This window comes from Mobula birostris, chromosome 2, assembly GCF_030028105.1.
Source record: "Mobula birostris isolate sMobBir1 chromosome 2, sMobBir1.hap1, whole genome shotgun sequence".
NCBI lineage: Eukaryota > Metazoa > Chordata > Chondrichthyes > Myliobatiformes > Myliobatidae > Mobula > Mobula birostris.
This window is the reverse complement of record NC_092371.1, coordinates 104,885,643-104,906,412: the sequence shown is the minus strand read 5'-3', so window position 1 is coordinate 104,906,412 and position 20,770 is coordinate 104,885,643. Positions and strand designations below refer to the sequence as shown.

At 43.0% G+C, this 20,770-nt stretch overlaps 1 protein-coding gene across 1 annotated transcript; it reads right to left on the bottom strand.

Moving 5' to 3' along the window:
* Nucleotides 1-16,626: 16,626 nt before the first annotated feature.
* olig3 (oligodendrocyte transcription factor 3) lies at nt 16,627-17,452 on the bottom strand. Its single transcript, XM_072277604.1, has one exon. It carries the CDS (start codon nt 17,450-17,452, stop codon nt 16,661-16,663), a length of 792 nt encoding a protein of 263 aa, XP_072133705.1. The 3' UTR covers nt 16,627-16,660.
* Nucleotides 17,453-20,770: the final 3,318 nt, after the last annotated feature.

Sequence of the window (20,770 nt, the reverse complement as noted above, 5' to 3'; positions counted from 1 at the left end):
ATCTGAGATCAGCCATGATGCAATGGCAGAGCAGACTTGATGGGCTGAGTGGCCTAATTCTGTTGCTATTTCTTATGGTTTTATGACCCCTGACACTTGAAATTTCCACCATACTGCTGGTATCTCCCACAGTGAAGTCTGATACAAAGTCAGCCTGCTCATGCAGCTCATACCGCTCCATCATGGGGACCAGCCTCTGCAGTGTCCAAGACATCTTCACGGATCGGTGCCTTAGGAAGTCGGCACCCATCATTAAGGATCCCCACCACCCAGGACATGCCCTCATACTGCTACCGTCAGGAAGGAAGTACAGAAGCTTGAAGGCACACACTCAGTCATTCAGGAACAGTGTCTCCCCATCTGCCATCCGATTTCTAAATAGACTTTGAACCCATGAACACTACTCTTTTATTTCAGTTATTTTGTACTACTTATTTTAACTTAACATTTTATATACATATACATTTAGTGTAACAAATTTCACAACATATACCAGTGATATTAAATCTGATTCTGAAATACTTATTCAGTTCATCCGCCATTTCCTTGTCCTCCATTACTCCCTCACTGATTTAATTGTCATTTGCTGTGATGGGATGGAATCAGAAGTGTTAAACAATTAATGTTTAGAGGAGAAAGTGTGAGTCAACTATCCCCCCCCCCATTTGATCTCCCGACTCATTGTGTAAAAGAAAAATATTACCATGATGTTATTTGTATAAGGAGGTTTTATCTACCTCACAGCTAGGAACAGTCCTGGCAAACTACCATATTGAGATCATTTCTAACCTCAAACTAAATCCTTATTTTAGCTTTAGTTTCCTACTTTTCACAAAAAAGTTTCCACATTGATCGCAATGACCATTAAAATAGTCGGTCTGAACCAAGGAGATTATAACAATGCTTAATAGAAATGAAAATGTGATATTAGATCAGGATGCAAATTTTTTCAGATTATATAGGATACAGCATAGAGAGATGAGTGCATGGGGAGAGCGATGCCTTCCAGAAGACTGTAGGTTTACTGACAATTATAATTTTAATTGGAGTTTGAGTAGATTAAAATTGATGCAAAAAAACTATTTTAGATCTCCCAAAGAAGAAAAGGTTTACAAAATTATGAGGGGTATAGACACAGTAAATGTGAATAGGCTCTTTCCACTTAGATTAGGAGAGATAAGTACGAGAGGACATTGCTTTAGGGTGAAAGGGGAAAGGTTTAGGGGGAATATTAGGGGGAACTTCTTCACTCAGAGAGTGGTGGGAGTGTGGAACGAGCTGCCATCTGACGTGGTAAATGCAGGTTCACTCTCAAGTTTTAAGAATAAATTGGATAGATACATGGACGGGAGAAGTCTGAAGGTTTATGGACTGGATGCAGGTCAATGGGACTAGCAGAATAATATTTTGGCACAGACTAGAAGGGCCGAATGGCTGTTTTCTGTGCTGTAGTGTTCTATGGTTCTATAGTTCTATCTGTATGCAGTATACTCCAGGTACATTTATAATTATTACAGGCATCCGTTGGTCTTGCGAGACCATGGATCTGTGCCTGGAAAGTAGTCTTCACTCTCCAGGACGCAGGCCTGGGCAAGGTTGTATGGAAGACCAGCAGTTGCCCATGCTGCAAGTCTCCCCTCTCCACAACACCAATGTTGTCCAAGGGAAGGGCATTAGGACCCATACAGCTTGGCACCAGTGTCGTCGCAGAGCAATGTGTGATTAAGTGACTTGCACAAGGACACAACACATGTTCCCTCAGCTGGGGTTCGAACTCACGACCTTCAGGTCGCTAGTTCAATGCCTTAACCACTTGGCCACGTGCAGTATACTCCAGGTACGTAGAGTATACGGTACTGAGCAAAAGTCTTAGGCACAGATATAGCTAGGGTGCCCAAGATTGTTGCACAGTACTGTATTTGTCAACGTGGAGCAGAGAGCCAGCTTGTAAATCCAGTGGGGAGTAAAAGATGTTGGGGATGGCGAGTGTTAAGCAGCACGGGAGGGTTTGTGGGACAGGTGGCAGAGAAGGAGCACCAGGGGCTGTTGTGGGGGAGGGCAGGGGATGATGCGGGTGCAGACACCCTCATCCCTGAGACACCTGGCAAGGTCATTTGACTCCAAACAACTGCTTTATTGATCATTGCAGGATGTCTCTCTGGTGTTCCTGCTCCCTCCCCTCTTCCTTCCCCTTTTCCCAACCATGATTCCCCTCTCCCTGTCCCCTTCCCATTCTCAGTCCACAATAGGGGTCTGTAAGAAGGCCCACCAGCACCTTATTTCCTGAGAAAACTAAAGAAATTTGGCCTGTCCCCTAAAACCCTCACTAATTTTTATAAATACACCGTAGAAAGCATTCTTCTAGGGTGCATCACAACCTGGTATGGAAGTTGTCCTGTCCAAGACCGGAAGAAGCTGCGGAAGATTGTGAACACAGCGCAGCACATCACACAAACCAATCTTCCGTCCTTGGACTCACTTTACACTGCACGCTGTTGGAGCAGTGCTGCCAGGATAATCAAGGACACGACCCACCCAGCCAACACACTTTTCGTCCCCCTTCCCTCCGGGAGAAGGCTCAGGAGCTTGAAGACTCGTACGGCCAGATTTGGGAACAGCTTCTTTCCAATTGTGATAAGACTGCTGAACGGATCCTGTCCCGGATCTGGGCCATACCCTCCAAATATCTGGACCTGCCTCTCGGTTTTTTTGCACTACCTTACTTCCCATTTTTCTATTTTCTATTTATGATTTATAATTTAAATTTTTAATATTTACTATCGATTTGTAATCCAGGGAGCGTGAAGCACAGGATCAAATATCGCTGTGATGATTGTACATTCTAGTATCAATTGCTTGGCAACAATAAAGTATAAAGTAAGTATCAGAATCAGGTTTGTTGTCACTTACACCTGCCACTGTCTGTAAGGAGGGATTATACGCTCTCCCTGCAACCGTATGGGTTTCCTCCAGGGGCTCCGGTTTCCTCCCACATTCCAAAGACTTACCAATTGGCAGGCTAATTGGTCATTATAAATTGTCCCATGATTAGGATTGCTGGGTGGTGCCGTTCAAAGGGTTGGACGAGCCTTTTCTGCAATGTATCTCAATAAAATAAATAAAATAAAATATTAAAGAGATCATGACTTTTTTTTGCAGCAGTAGTACAGTGCAATATATAAAATTACTACAGTACAGCACAGGAACTGGCCCTTCAGCCCACAATGTTATGCCGAACCAAATAAATTAGTAATCAAGTGGCCAACTAAACTAAACTCTTCTGACCACACAAAGTTCATAGCCTTCCATTTTCCTCACATTCATGTACCTATCCAAACATCTCTTAAAAGTTCTTAATGTTTCTGCCCCTACCACCACCCCATGCACCCACCACTCTCTGAGTTAAAAAAAACTTTCCCCTCACATCTCTTTTGAAATTACCCCCTCTCCCCTTAAATGCATATCTTTTAAACTTTATAAGGAACAGTGTTTTGAAAATATTCCAAACCAATGTAGGGAGAAGATGCACCAACAGCAATGAAATGCTTCCTTTTTAAAAATTCAATGTTCTAAAGTTGCTGAAATGAAAAGTAAACAAATTCTCAAAAGTCTCACAAGAACATGCTGCCACACAAAATTAAATCTTGCCAAATAGGTAAAGCAAGGAAGAAATTCGCAGACAATCAATGCATGGCCATCTACTGCATCTACTGAGGCTGTCTACAAGAAGGGTCAGAGCCGTCTCTATTTCCTGAGGAGACTGAGGTGCTTTAACATCTGCTGGACGATGCTGAGGATGTTCTATGAGTCTGTGGTGGCCAGTGCTATCATGTTTGCTGTTGTGTGCTGGGGCAGCAGGCTGAGGGTAGCAGACACCAACAGAATCAACAAACTCATCCGTAAGGCCAGTGATGTTGTGGGGATGGAACTGGACTCTCTGACGGTGGTGTCTGAAAAGAGGATGCTGTCCAAGTTGCATGCCATCTTGGTCAATGTTTCCCATCCACTACATAATGTACTGGTTGGGCACAGGAGTACATTCAGCCAGAGACTCGTTCCACCGAGATGCAACACCAAGCGTCACAGGAAGTCATTCCTGCCTGTGGCCATCAAACTTTACAGCTCCTCCCTTGGAGGGTCAGACACCCTGAACCAATAGGCTGGTCCTGGACTTATTTCCTGGCATAAATTACATATTATTATTTAATTATTTATGGTTTTATATTGCTATATTTATACTCCATTATTGGTTGGGGTAACTGTAATGAAAATCAATTTCCCTCGGGATTAATAAAGTATGACTATGACTATGACTATATGTGGCAGTGCATATGATAGTTTTCCATCTTTCCTTATCGATCCTATTAACTAATAGTTTACAGCAAGATACACTCTGGCTAAAGCAAAATTACAATATTTTGTTAATTTTTGTTTTTCTGGACATGCACTAAGTAGTTGTTTTATTTTATAGATTCAAGTTTGAAGAATCCTCATTGACATTGTAAAAATCTCTTCTGTTCCTGAACAAAAAAAATCCTACAAAAAATAATGGATACAGCCCAGTCCATCACGGGTAAAGCCCTCTCCGCTGTTGAAACACTATCACAGGAAAGTAACATGCTTCAACAGGGACCCCCACCACCCAGGCCAAGCTCTCTTCCCACTACTGCTATCAGGAAGAAGGTACAGGAGCCTCAGGACCCACACCACCAGGTTCAGGAACAGTTATAACCCCTTAACCAGTAGACTCTTGAACCAGAGGGGATAACTTCACTCCATTTCACTTGCCCTATCATTGAATTGTTCCCGCAACCAAAGGGCTCACTTTCAATGACCCTTCATCTCACGCTCTCGATTTTTGTTGCTTATTTATTTATTTTTATTATTTCTTTTTTGTGCATTGGCACAGCTTGTTGACTTCTGCACTCTGGTTGAACGCCCTAGTTGGTGCGATCTTCCATTGGCTCTATCATGGTTATTATTCTATAGATTTATTGAGTATGCCTACAAGATAATCAATCTCAGGCTTGTATGTGGTGACATATATGTACTTTGATCATAAATTTACCTCGAACTTTGAACTTTAAAGTCTCAAGTGATCAGGGAAAGTGGATGGAAAAAAATGGAGGACGGAGAGTTGATCTGCATTGCAAAGGCACAGTAGTAAACTAACATTACAGATTCGAGTGGAAGACCACAAGTAAAGTTCAAAGCTCAAAGTCAATTTATTATCTAAGTACACATATGCCACCATAGACAACTCCGAGGTTCATTTTCTTATGGGAATTCACAGTAAATGCAAGAAAACACAAAGGAGTCAAAGAAAGACCACACACAACAGGATGGACAAACAACCAATTTGCATAAACACCTGTGCAAGTATTAAAAGAAAGAGGAAAAAAATAATATTAATAATAAATAACTAAACAATAAATAATGAGAACATGTGATACAAAGTCCTTGAGTTCAATGGTTATGAAAACAGTTCAGTGATGGGGTGAGTGAAGCTGAGTGAACTTATCCCATCTGGTTCAAGAGTCTGATGGTTGAGGAGTAATAACTGCTCCTGAACATAATGATGAAGGGTTTGAGGCTCCTGTACCTTCTTCCTGATGGCAATATCAAGAAGTGAGCATAACCTGGGTGGTGTGGGTCCTTGATGATGGATGCTGCTTTCCTGCGACAGTTCTCCCTGTAGGTGTGCTGAATGGTGGGGAGGGCTTTACCTGTGATGGACTGGTCTATATCCACTACTTCTTGTAGTCTTTTCTGTACAAGGGCATTGGTATTTGCATGCCAGGCCATGATGCAACCAGTCAGTACGCTCTCCATCACACATCTATAGAAGTCCGTCAAAGTTTTTGATGACATACTGAATCTTCACAAACTTCTAAGAAAGTAGAGGCATTGCCGTGCTTTCTTCACAATGCCACCTACGAGATGGGCCCATGACAGAATTCAGTACAATCTAAAAAAATTGCAGGTGCACTTTTCAATGGCTGAGGGTCAACTCTAGACTGTGGGAATTTTAGGACTCATGGATGTACTGGAGCCTCAGGTGCCACACCACCATGTTCTCGAACAGGTATTACCCCTCAAACATTGGGCTCTTGATAACTGTGGATAACTTCACTCAACCCAACCCTGAATTGATTCCGCAACTTACGGACTCAGTTTAAGGACTCTGCAACTCATGTTCTCGATATTCATTGCTTATTATTATTATTAGTGTTGTTCTTCTTTTTGTATTTACACATTGTACCGTCTTTTGCTCAATTTTGTCTGTCTTTTCTGTGTGCAGTTTTAAATTTTATTGCGTTTCCTATATTTACTGTAACTGGCGCATGAAAATTAAACTTGGGGCAGTGTATGGTGACATATGTACTTTGATAACTTTACATTGAATTTTGAACCGAAAAATCATTAATGTTACCATTATATGTATATGAATAATTATCTTAATAATCCAGAAAAATTTGGAATTTTCCAGCAGCATTTCTCCCTAGACTGACATTTACGAATTTTGTCATTTTCGCTTTGCGAAGAGCCAGAAGGCTGCTAGACGCTTCATGATTATATAATTTTCCCATGATGTGAAATATGTAAAGAAAAGCAGAAGGGAATCACACCCAAAGTGTTTACTGAATAGCCACCTACCAGCAGACATGATTTAGGGAACTGCCTGGACATCACCTTCTCGAGGATATTAAAAGGCAGACAATAGTTGTCCTACAGCCAATGTCCACATTCTCCGAACCAAGAAAAAGCAAATGGCAGAAATCTGCAGTACGGAAAAGGGCCACTTTGCCCCTTGAATCAAAGCTGGTTCTTTGAAGGGACGATGCCTCAAAAAGGTGGCGTCCATCGTTAAGGGTCGCCATCGCCCGGAACATGTCCTTTTCTCATTACCACCACCAAGGAAGGGGTACAGGAGCCTGAGGACACACGCTGAACGATCCAGGAACAGCTTGGTCCCCCGCGCCGTCAGAGTTCTGAACGGACAATGAGCCCCTGTACACTACTTCAGTATATATATTTTCTCTTTCTTTGCTCTCCTTTTAGCAATACTTATTTAATCTAATTTTTTATAAATATATTCCTTACTGTAATTTATAGTGTTATTATTATGTATTCCAATGTACTGATGCTGCAGAACAACCAATTTCACGACATATGCCGGTAATGTTAAACCTGATTCTTATTCTGATTCTGAAACTGAATGAACCTTTGCTCCACCGACCGTCCCCCAGCCCTTAAAATGCAGTAATCTTATTGACCCCCTCGGCGAGCTGGGACGGAATCCATTTGCATTTCTATTTTGGGCAAAGCTCATCTTAACATCCCGAAGTGTTCAAACAAATTCGCACGCACTGCGAACACACATGGGTTGTTTCCTCTGCAGCGCCAGAGGCAGAGGGATGAATCTGACCGGGAGGTTTATAAGATTATGAGAGGCATAGATAGGGTAGACAGACAGTATCTGCTTTCTCAGGGTCGAAATGTCTAATACCAGAGGGCATGCATTTAAGGTGAGGGGGGTAATTTCAAAAGAGATGCGAGGGGCAAGTTTCTTACACAGAGCGGTGGGTGCCTTGAGTGATGGTAGAGGCAGAAGCATTGAGGACTTTTAAGAGACATGTGAAGTGAGGGAAATGGAAAGATGTGGGCATTGTGTGCGCAGAAGGGATTAGTTTAGTCGGACTTTTGATTACTAATATAATAACATCGAAGGCCGAAGGGCCTGTTCTATATTGTATGTTCTATGTTGTTGACGGGTTTTTTTTTAGTACCGGGTCCGATCGCGGTTAGAAATAGGAATTACTTTGCCTATCTGCTCGCATCTTCCTCAGCTGCGGACAATTTCTCTACACACTGCTTCCCGTCTGCATTTCAGCCAAATCTTATTACAGTCTGATAAATATTTCTCCTTTGAACCACAGTGATAATTAATTTACAAACCTTTGTGGCAACTCGCTATTTCTCGTGATACTCTGTCGCACAGTAAATAATTGGCATTTTTGCCTCCACCACCTCCCACCACCTTTTTGCACCACTTACGTAATCTATTTTTCTATATATTGTCTATTACAGTTTTTATTAGTATGGATATTGCAATGTACCGCTACCGCAAAACAACAAATTTCACGACATATTCCAGTAATATTAAACCTGAATCTGATTCTCACACCTCCCAAGCTCTTCTCCCACAACAAGGCCTAGTATTTGTGCACCTCACAACACCCTCCAGACAATACTCCAGTAATGACTGCAATATCCCTCTTTGCGAAACGCGCCTCGTAAGGTACATTTCAAGACTCAAGACTGTTTAATGTAATTTTCAGTGCACAAGTGTGGAGGAGAAAGAAATAATTGTTAGGAAATAATTTCTTTTGGTTGGCCCTATCCGCACCAAGACCTCAGGATCAACCAAAGTAATATTAATGGAACCGGACGAAATTGACCAGCGATCTGGTCCTTTTACACGTTTTAGCCTGGTATATTTTAACATTCATTAGGTATATTTATTTGAATGTTATTTATTCATGCACCACGGTAGCGTAGCGGTTAGCGCGACGCTATTACAACTCGCGGCGTCGGAGTTCGGAGGTCAATTCCGGCGTCGTCTGTAAGAAAGTGTGCACGTTCTCCACGTGAGCGTGTGGGTTTCCCCCGGGGGCTCTGGTTCCCTCTCACATTCCGAATATATACCGGTGAGTAGGCTCATTGATCATTGTAAATTGTCCTGTGATTAGGCGAAGGTTAAATCAGGGGTTGCTGGGCGGCGCGGTTCGGAGAGTCGGAAGAGCCGGTTCCACGCTGTATTTCTAAATACAAAATAAGCTCTCGCAGATACTCTGTAAAGCCAGCCCCGTTCCTCTCCCAGGACACACCAGGAAGTTTAGACGTCAGTTTGTACTGGTGCGTGACCTTCCGTGCTATTTTCTGCAATCCCAGATAAAAATAAGCCAGGGAAATTCTCCTAGTTTCCCTACAGATCCTGGAGAGGTTAGGGGAAACTGGAGCATATTCATTATGAACTATTTTTCTGCTTCGTATTTAATATCAAGCTACAAAGAAACAAGAGTAGAAAAGCGACGGGCAAGTAACGATGTAACCATAGTGAATACAACGGTTTCTTTGCCACTGTTGGCCACAGCCTTTCTACAAGATTTAGGATATAGAACAGCACAACGTTGTGCCGATCTAAATAAATTAATATCCAAATGGCCAACTAAACGAATCTCTTCTGCCTACACAATGTCCATATCCTTCCATTTTCCTCACATTCATGCCTACCTAAACGTTCCTTAAATGTCCGTACTCCAGGCACCCACCACTTTCTGTGTAAAGACTTGCCCCTTCTACAAATATGATCATACTTAAGTTTTTTGGTTGACATAAGCAGTGTGCGTTTTAACCTCCATACAACAAAGGACCGAAAGTCAATACATCTATGCCCTGTTATTTTTGAATTAGCGAAATACCTGCAACGCTGGAAGTGAAATCAAGGACAAGTGAGTGTTGTTATTGGGTCATTGCTTTCGGATGAATAGGAGGCAATGCAACTAAAAATAATGAAATACCTAACTCCATAACTTATGGACTCACTTTCAAAGACTCTAGCTCATGTTCTCAATATTCAATGCTTGTTTATTTATTATGACGGCATGTTTTTGTTTTGTATTTGCAGTTTGTTGTCTTTTAGACATTGGTTGTTTTTGTCTGTCTTTGTTGTGTGAGATTTTTTCATTGATTCTGCTGAGTTTCTTCGTTCTTACTGTGAATGCCCGCGAGAAAGTGAATCTCAGGGTTGTACATGGTGACATGTATGTACCTTGATAATAAATTTACGTTGAACTTTGAAGTGACCTAATTTTCAGGGAGCTTGGGGCCGTCCCTGAACCGAAACCAGTAATCCCCCTGTTAGTCCATTTCCTCCCAACCCCGTGAAATGGCATCCAACATCGATGTCGGTTGAAAAGAGACATTGTCCACCACTGTCTCGCCCTGATATAACGCATGCACCATTGAACCCAAGGTGCAGTTTTCGCACGTAGAATCAGAAACGGGTTTAATATCATTGACCCATGCCGTGAAATTTGTCGTTTTTGCTGCAGCAGTACATTGAAACACGATTTTTTAAAAAAAACTAATGCTTAATTTAAATTTAATACTTAACTCTTCGTACAAATGAATCTGAATCAATTTTAGTATCACTGGTATATGTCGTGAAATGCATAATGTGGAGGAAAATGCAATAACGAAACACTCTTCAAACTATCTTTAAAGTCAGCACTGAACTCGTGGCAACAGTTTTCCGTTTAATCTGCTGCCCAGTAAACATAGTGGTGTGGATCACAGGAGAGGCAGTTGGTTCGCTCTGATTGTTCAATCGGCCGAGCCAGTGTTGATACCATCTCTGAGGGATTCCCTGAACGATGGGTTACTGGCAGGCAGACAAGCGCTCAGTGACAGCCATTTGTGACCAACTAGTGAACGCCATCTGCTTTAGAAACACACAAAAAAAGAGTAGAAACGGAACATCACCGGGACTGGGAACTGAACACCACTGGCGATGACAAAAACAACTGAAATCGAACGAAATGTTACTCCCCTCCAACGCCGATGTTAAGGAGAGCGAAGCGCGAACTGCGGACACAGGGAATCAGGTGATATCTGGTCCGCTGCTCTCCCAAGAGAAAAGAAAAATGGTTCGTGCACCTGCCGCTTAATTCACTTTTAAAACCTGTCATATTCAGTGAGGTTGGGCGAGCATAATGAACCGCATTCACACTGTCAATTGAGTCGATAAGTTATCTCCAGCCGCCTTTGTCTCGGGGTCGGTGAACACTCTGATCAGGCAGTGGTCCTTATTCAAACAAAATTTATTTTCAATTGCGAGTTTAATGTTGCTGGCACAAGTCTGGGTCCGACTGTAGCTCTTGCTAAGGCTCAGTCTATTGTTGAAGTCCATGTGCAGCGCCTGAATCCTTTTGATGTTTCAAATCTCCGGTTAAAAACTGCTCCGACAACAGGTGTGTCCTTTGAGAATCTGGAGAAAACAGCGAAACATTTCGCATCTAATTTAACAGATTTATCTACTTAGCGTCACTGGTGGGATGCGGGGCCTTTCTGCAGTTAAAAAAAACTAAAACATTCGGTTCGACGTCAAGGCTTCTCACTAATGCAGATATTGTTGACTGAAAGATTGGGAAGCGAAACACATAAATGTATAAAACATAAACGTACAAAATGTTTCTTGGAAGATATTTTAAGTCAACAAATCGAAACAGAACATAGAACGATACAGCACAGAAACAGGCCCTTCGGCCCATTATGGTTTACAGAACCAATAAAATTAGTAATCTAAACTAAACTAATCTCTTCTGCCTACACAATGTCCTTATCCCTCCATTCCCGTCACAATCATGTTCCTATCTAAACGTTTCTTAGAAATCCCGAATGTATCTGCCTCTACCACCACCCCAGGCAGCGAATGCCAAGCACCAATCACTCTCTGTGTTTAAAAAAAATCTTCTTTGAAATTACTCCCTCACAAGTTAAAAGCATGCTTTCTGATATTAGGCATTTCAACTCTGGGAAAAAAATACTGCCTACTCAATCTACGTCTCTCCTAACCTTATAAACTCTTATCAGATCTCCTCTTAGCCTCCGCCGCTCCAGCGAAAACAAGCCAAGATTGTTCAACTTCTCGTTGAAGTGGTTTAAGTTGTTGGTAAACCACAGAAACGGGCTACGTGTCAATTAAAACAGAAGTTTTCTTCTGAATTGTTACAAAAATATTATCTAAATTATTACAACATTGTCATCTCAATTATTATAAAATGTTTTATTAACAATGTCATTCTTTCGACTTTGACTATAATCAAGCATAGAATTAAAACGACTTTGCTCTTTGGGAAGCGTTTAAAACTTTCTTGTAGTTGGTAACGAATACTTCGTTTGGGCCTATTCGTGTTTGTGATACCGGTACAAATGTTTTAGTTTGATGTGATCAGGCGCTCTGATAGTGATTGTCATGTTTATTTTCCGTTAAAATAAATCAGAAATTAGATTAGCGACAATTTGTTCCGATTATAGAAGCAAAATATAACATCGAGAAACGAAATGTTCTCTTCCTCGAGTCAACAATCAATTTCAAATCAATACCTTTTATTCGATTAGTGACGTTTATTCGGTAAACATCACTATGAATATTGAGAGTTTGTAAATCTAAAATGATCTGTGCAATACTGAGTGAAATCCTCGACAAAAAGAACCGTGTTTTTTTTCCCAAACACCATTTCAGATCTCGTTACCCGGAAACGGGCGATTTTCAGCAATGAGTTTATTAGTTATTGAAGTCGAAAGTAGCTGAGAACTGAAAATCCACTTTACCTCGTCATAAAAGAAATTCAGGTAAAAATTAGATTTTTTCGATAACAAATGTGTTTAATTACGCGTGAGTAAACACTTACCAATTGGAGAGGGAACATGTACTTCATTAGCTGTTGGTTTCCATGAACGGCAACTGGTGAACATTGAAATTATATAACGGTTACTTGAGTTATTTTGAGGATTTAATTAACAATAGTTTAAGGAAACGTTAAAATCATTTCATGTATGCAATATATTCGAAATTTAATCGGAAGTCTAGCACTTCTTTTAGGGTCTATGAATGAACAGGGGATAGTAAAAATTACAATTATTTGGGAATAATCTGGCTAGTACCACAAGCGAAAGGAATATATTTGCATAAAGTTAATCTTACTCCATCTGCCAGTGTATCCTGCGCCTCCGCTCCTCTGCGGTGCTGTTTGCAGCCGAAACCAAATGCAAAATTACAGGCTTTTTTATTGTGATCCTAGTGTTAACAGTAAAAGCAGAACGAGAGGGTTCCAGTCTAGAAACACACAACAGGGGACTTCGTCCCTTCTAATACATCAGAGTACAAGTGGATGGAATGTGCAGTCTCGCATTCTGCTTTCCTGAACCGACGGCAGGCTGATGATGCACTCGCTGCCGAGCGCTTATCTCTTTATTCGCCAACAATTAATTTACACTCTCTCCGGCAACACATAGCACTTCCGCGAATCCCCCCCCCCACCCCCCAAACTTCGGCAGAGTTTAGCGAACAACTCCACGCATTGAATGAAAGAAGGAAAACTGAATTCATCCCCGCATCAAATCATCCCTGATATTCAGCCGATTCGCAGCTGACGACTGTGCTGTCGTGATTTTTCATTCATATCATTTCAACAGGCACCTTGTGTATTAATCAAAGATTTTAGGGGTTGTTTTGCTCCTGTCTGGCCCATTTTTAAGCATACTTTTGTTTAAAAAAATGCTGAATTAAATCAAAACGGAAACTGAAGCAAGGATCCGGCCCTTCAGAATGGGTTAAATGTTGGATAAACACGTAAGCGCAAAAGGCCGACTGGTACAAATCTATATTCAAAATTTCGTGAATTAGATCGAACATAGAACAGGACCTTCGGCCCACAATGTTGTGCCGAACCAATTAAATTAGTAATCAAATGGCCAACAAACTCATCTGTTCCGCATACACAATGCCCATATCCGCCCATTTTTGCTCACATCCATGTGCTTTTCTGAGAGTCTCTTAGAAGTCCCGAGTGTATCTGCCTCTTCTATCGTCCCAGGCGCCCACCGTTCTCTGCGTAAAAAAAACTTACTCCTCACATCTCATTTGAGCTTACCCCCTCTCACCTTAAACGCATGCCCTCTGGTATTAGGCATTTCAACCCTGGGAGGAAGATACTGTCTGTCTGCTCTATCTATGCATCTCATAATTGTGTACACTTCTGTCATATTTCCCCTCAGCTCTCGCTGCTCCAGAGAAACCAACCAAACTGTGTCCAACCTCTCGTTACAGCACATGCTCTCTAAGATTAAGTGTGGTTTTAGAATTAACTCAAGAGCGGGGCAGTGGGGTGGGGAGGAAGGTGACTTTTTTGGAGACTAAGTAATAATGCAGGTTGCCACCAGAAAATATCTTTGGTTTTGCAGTACGTTTTGTTTTTTTAACTTTACTCCATGTGATGGGATAAAGGATATCTGAGACAAGACAGCCGGCCTCAATCCACGATTTACGGTTTCAGAGATTGTCTCGACTTTTTTCCCCCTTAACCCTCCCCTTGCCGGTCGTTTGATATTCACTTCAGACGTGGTCGAAGCAAACGCACCCCGATGCATTCGATAGGTTTTCATTTAATCCTAATTTAGTCTTGAAACGAATTTACTGAGTCGAAAGTTTTGCAGGTTTACCGGGCAGTAGTCGCCAGGATAAGACACACAAAAAAGTGTTCTGATGAAGAGTCTCGGCCCGAAACTTCAACTACTTATTTATTTTTATAGATGCTGCCTGACCCACTGAGTTCCTCCAGCATTTTGCGTGTGCTGCTTTGGATTTCCAGCGTTTGCAGAATCTCCAGGATAATCACCAGGAGTCCTGATTTAATCTGATTGTTTCCTCTACTTCTTGTGTTATTGTCCTCACTGAAGGACAGTGATCACTGATCATCGTGTCTCATAAACACCAGAGTAGTACCTGCAGTCCACGGCTTGGGGCCGTAAATACCGAGCGCGCACCAGTTGACGCGAGGAGAATATTTTACACGGAAATCTTCAAAGCGTTCTAATACCCAAAGTCCCCGATCCAAAATGAATTAAAACTAGCTTGTTTAGGTCTTGTCCTGACGCTGACTTGTATAAAATTGCGCCGTTTCGTGTAATATTATTCTAGATTGTTATTACACGAGGGAGCATCTCCCGAGTTCAATTCGCATTCCTTCACCCGCAAGAGAGCGCGGCCACTCTGACCACAAGCACAGTGGCCTCTCACCTTCAGACAATCGTTTTATTAGTGACAGTCCTGGACGTGAAGATCTCGGCAAACGACACTTATTTTAATCCATGCACGTCCAAGCAACAGATTGGGAAGAAGATGAGCGTGGTAAATGAACATAAAAATGTGGTTCTCGTCCATGGAACATACAACATTGAACAGTACAGCGCAGAACAGGCCACTCAGCGCACAATATTGTGCCGAGCCAACTAAAGTAATAATCAAATGGCCAACTAAGCTAAACTGATCTGCCTACACAATGTCCATATCCCTTCATTTTCCTCACATTCATGTGCCTGCCTAAACGTCTCTTAAAATTCTCTAATGTATCTGCCTCTATCACCACTCCTGGCAGCGTATCCCAGACACCCATCACACTGTGTGTAAAAAAAATGCCCCTCACATCTCCTTTGAAGTTATCCCCTCTCATCTTAAATGCAGTCGGTCTAAGGTTGGTCAGTCACCGCCTTTCGGTTCATCTCCGCTATAGCTTTGCGTAAAGTGATCAGTGACAGGTACAACCCTAATTAAAGACTCATCCATCAAAACTCGAGTCTACCTGGTTCAGGATGAATGAGTTTTACCACATATTGTCTCTCAGTTGTAACCATCGACTATCTAGTAATGCCGTGGTGGTTTAATTCACTGGGGAACCTTTGTCGGGGACTCATTTGTGCTGGGTACACTCAAACACCGATGTGATAGTAGGAATATCGTTACCACTGACAATGTCGCGTCTAGTTCATTTGTGCTGGGTGCATTCAAACTATCAATGCGATAGTGGGACTACCGTTACCACTGACCATGTCCTGTCCAGTATCTGGTTATTGAAAAACTCACTTAGACTAGATGCTAGGTTTCCCACAACACGCAACATTAACAGGCAAGGATTATAGAAATGCGACGCTGGAAAACTTTCTGATCTGTTAAATGGAAGTGCAACTTTCAATGCAGGCGTTTTATCGGCCACATTTTGTTCCTGATTTGCAATAATGCATGGGCAATCGTTAAACGCTGTTAAGAGAACTCGGTGCAATTTCCCTACAAAATGAGGAAGTCACGCTGAGAACGTTTTAGTGATTTGCACGGAGTTTTACTTAAAGACAACCTCCCGCGAACTGCAGATGAACGCCCGCTGAACTGGCTACAGCCAATTGACAAAACAAAACAAATAAAAATACGCCAATTCCTTTTAAGTTGACTTTTATTCAAACGTGATCATTCTGGGACACCGGGCGTTAATAAATATATCCATAAATCATTGCGATAATACAAAAATAAAAGACACGGGCGTTGTCTTCAACGTGTAACAAAATAGTTGCAGCAAATGCTGGAGAAGGAGAGATTTCTTGGACAACAAATTTGAATGCCACAAGCCATGCAGGTCTGAGCAACACAGTTACACCTCTGCTAACAACTACGTTTCAGCGATCTTATTACCTCTGGTACTATAGGGATCCCAACATTGACAAAGTCTCGTTCTCTCGCTCCCACTCTTTTTGCACTGTTTCCCATGCGCTTTCCCATCTGGAATTATTTATACAGTCAAAGGAATACTCAAGCGCCAAATCCTTGTTGCAAGGAAATGCCCTTTTTTCATAACTTGTTCGGCTACACAAGATACCGTTTGGGAAAATTCACAATTGGAAAAAAAAATTAAGCATGCATGCTATCAGATCTGGCGGCTGCATTTAGCTGAGAGTCTGTTTTGAACACTGCACAAGGGGTCAGTCTTCTTATGCAACACGGCGTCTTTTTTTTAATAACTATCACAGTTGGCAAAATCAGACCTTACTTCATTAAGTCTTTACCATCTGTGGAGAGCCTTGGCATGCTCGCTGTGCTGAGGGCTGAGATGTGAGGAGGCGGTGGCACCTGGCAGATGGTGCAAGGGCACGGCAAACCTGCCCAGTGCTGGAAGGTGTTTCCTAACGGCGCGGGAGGCGCCGAGGACGTTTTCAACAGCGAATGAGGGGGTCTGACGGCGCCGATGCCCGGTAGCGAAGCTGAAATGGAGGAAGAGGAGGAGGTCAAGGCGCTTCCCAATATCGGATGGACTTGGTGGGCAGATGTGGTGTGTCCCGGGTGCCCGGCAGAATGTCCTACAGTCCCGCAATGAAAAGCCGAGTGATGCCCGCCATAAATCTCCCCCACTAGTCTCTTCATCTCTTCTAGAGAGTTCGACAGCATCAGGATGTAGTTTCTGGCCAGGAGTAAAGTGGCAATTTTGGAAAGTTTCCTCACTGATGGTCCGTGAGCATAAGGCATGACCTCCCGGAGACCGTCCATAGCTAGGTTCAGGTCGTGCATCCTTTTGCGCTCTCTCCCGTTGATCTTCAGTCGAAGGTTCTGCAGGTCTTGCTCGGAGAGTTGCTTTTTCACTTTGAACTTGCCCCCCGGTTTCTCGTCCTTGCTCAGGGTTGTGATGTTGCGGTCGCTGGCGAGCTGCTGGAGTAGGTCGCTCTGCGTGGAAGACACCGAGTTCATCCTGGAGTCTTGGTGCGGAAGCTGGTCTCGCAGATAAATTTCGTCCACGTCCGGCGAAGAAGCTCTACTAGAGAGAGAGCTCGAGTCAGAATTCATTTTATTGCCTCTGCTTATTATGAGATGTTCTCTAGTCAATAGTTTGAGATCTTGTTTAGTTGCCAACCTTCAACGTCAGTGAAAAACAAACGAGCAACAGGGAAAAACACACACACACACACACACACACACCGCGTTTCCTATTAGCGCAGAAGCGCTCCCCAAACACGCCAGACCTCTTGGCCAGTTGTGATGTTGAACGAGTTTTGGTTTTAAAAGAAGCTTTTTATAGAGGTGCAGAGTGCCGGGGAACAAAAGCTGCCGCCTATACATAATGGTCTTGTTAGTATGACGTGGAGATCACTGAGGGCGGCGCGCCTTTGACGGTTCCATTTAGCCATGTCTTATTCATATTCATTGTGCTTCCTTACGGGACTCCCTAGCACGGGCTATGTGGAGAGAAATGGAGAGGGAGAAACAGAGAGAGAGAGAGAGAGAGAGAGAGAGAGAGAGAGAGACGGAGAGAGACGGAGAGAGAGAGAGAGATCACACACACACACACACACACACACTCACACAGAGGGGAGGGAGACAGACAGACAGAGACAGAGACGGAGACAGAGAGAAAGAAAAAGTGAAGACTGTTACTTTGCAGCGAGCGAATGTGTGCACTGACCCAATCTTTTAAGTTTGTCATTCAGATCAAGCAAAAGTTACCATTTATACTAGATTATCCATTAGTAACATAAACACAATTTATCATACGACAACCCCCCGCCCCCCGCCACTTTCTTATTCTGGCTTCTTCCCCGTTCCTTTCCAGGCCTGATGAAAAGTCGCGGCCCGAAACGTCGACTGTTTATTCTTTTCTATAGGTGCAGTCTGACCTGCTGAGTTCCGCCAATATTTTGTGTGTGTGTTTACCCGTAAGTATAATTGCCAGAATAAATAATCACCTCCTTGATGTGTATGTTAAATAGTTTTATTTAATATTAATCTGTTTAACATTATAGAACATTACACGCACCCTTATTTTTAAACAAAGCAATCGTGATTTCATATAGTAATTTCAAGACCACAACTTAAATAAAACATGCAATTAGTGACACGAACTCGGTCAAACAGACCGGACCAGAATATTTTAGAAGACCCCTCGCTATTACAAGCTACAGTCTGCTAAATACCTGAATTGTCACGACAATCGTCTTGCAATCGAACAAGCACCGAGAAGTAGTTCCCAAAAAATATTTTAAAAACAGTTCCTATCACGGAACGGGGCAATGTGGCAAGACACGGGAGATTACAGATCCAGAGGGTGGAAAATGAGACTGAACAGGATCTAAGGAAAGAGAAGACCCACGCCTCCCAGCGACAACACAGTGCAGAGCGTCGGAGAAAGAGACAGAGACTGACAGACAGACAGAGACAGAGAGAGGGGGAGAGGCAGGGGAGAGCGGAAGAGAAAGAGAGAGAGAGAGAGACTGAGACAGACAGAGAGAGGGAGAGAGGGAGGGGAGAGCGGAAGAGAAAGAGAGAGAGAGAGAGAGAAACTGACAGGCAGAGAGAGGGAAAGAGGGAGGGGAGAGAGAAAGAGAATGAGAGAGAGACAGACAGACAGAAAGATAGCGAGAGAAACAGAGAGGGAGTGTGAGCGAGCGAGAGAGAGAGAGAGAGAGAGAGAAGGAGTGAAGAAGTACGTAGAGATAACATGCTCTTACAAAGCGTGCTCATTCAGAGGCTGATCGGTGAAAACGGGGATATCTTCTTTACGAAGATGACAAGGATAAAACAGACTGCATGATACAACACAGACGAAATGCTGGAGGAACTCAGCAAGTCAGGCAGTATCTATGGAGGGGAATAAACAGTCAACACATTGATAAGGGTTTTGGTCCGAAAAGTCGACTGTTTATTTCCCTTAATGGATGCTGCCTGACCTGCTGAGTTCCTCCATCAATGTGTGTTGCTCTGAATTTACAGCATCTGGAGAATCTCTTGTGTTTACGTCTGCATGACACCAACCTCTGTGAGTGGGCTGCTGCTGTTATTAAGAGGATTCAACAAGCGCGAACGGAAACATATTAAAAAGGCGTAGAAAAATAACGTATTCATGCGATCACTCCTATATTTATCACATAGAAAAGACGAGATCTGCAACTACAGTCAAATTATTTTAATGTCTTGACATCGTATTTTATGTTTGCACAACACAACACTTGTTACAGTTCCCCAGTCTGTAACAACGGATCGACGAGTCCGTTTCATTCCAGGGGAAATGGACTCTGAAAGTGTGGACACGTTACAATCGAAGTTATCAAAATCTTTACCGCAAAACTGCTAATTGTTTGTTTTGAAAAACAGGCTATTTAGACAGCGTCTGATACAATTGAAGGTGATCAAACAGTATCAGACAAGCTTGCGGAATGATTGCGTACGCACGTTAACATTTAGTATTATGCTACGATCTTTTACTGACTGTAACCGACCCGTAACTTGCTTTCAGAATAGAATAGTCGCGAGTACAGGACAGTACAGGACAGGAACAGGCCCTTCCTCCTACAAGATTGTGGCGAACCAAATAGATTAGTAATAAAATAATCCTTCTGCCTACACAAATGTCCCTATGTCTCCCTTTTCCTCGCATGCATGTGCCTACCAAAATACCTCATAAAATTCTGAAATGTATCTGCATCTACCACCATCCCACCCACCACTGTCTTGCCCCTCACATATCCTTTGAAATTACCCCGCCTCACCGCAAGTGCATGCCCTCTGGTATTAGACATTTCGATCCTGGGGAAAAAATGCTGTCTGTCCATTCTATGTATGCCTCTCCTAATCTTATCCACTTCTATCAGATCTTCCCTCAGCCGCCGCCTCTCCAGAGAAAACAACCCAGCTTTGTCCAACCTCTCGCTGTAGCACATGCCCTCTAATCCGGGCAGCATCCAGGTGAACCACTTTTGCACCTCGACACCCTCCCTATAATGGGGCGACCACAACTGTGTGGAGCACAGAATTCCGTGCCCGACGCTCTCGGGGCGCGCGTTTCGAGACAGCGGCCGTGCACTCTGTTCGAGAGCACCTTCGCCTGACTGCGTTCACCCCTCCTTTTCCTGTGGCTATTTCTTTCTCCGTCCCATGGCCCAGCGCGTCCCGTGTATTTTGTGGTCGTTGTGATGTTATGAGTGTGTGTGTGTGTGTGTGGTTCTTGTCTATTGCACAGAATCGAAATAAAACGCTGCAGAGGGTTGCAAACGCAGCCAGCTCCATCACCGGCACTATCCTCCCAGGCACCGAGGACATCTTCAAAAGGACATGGCTCAAAAAATGCAGCATCCATCATTCAGGACCCCTATTACTCTGGACGTGCCCTTT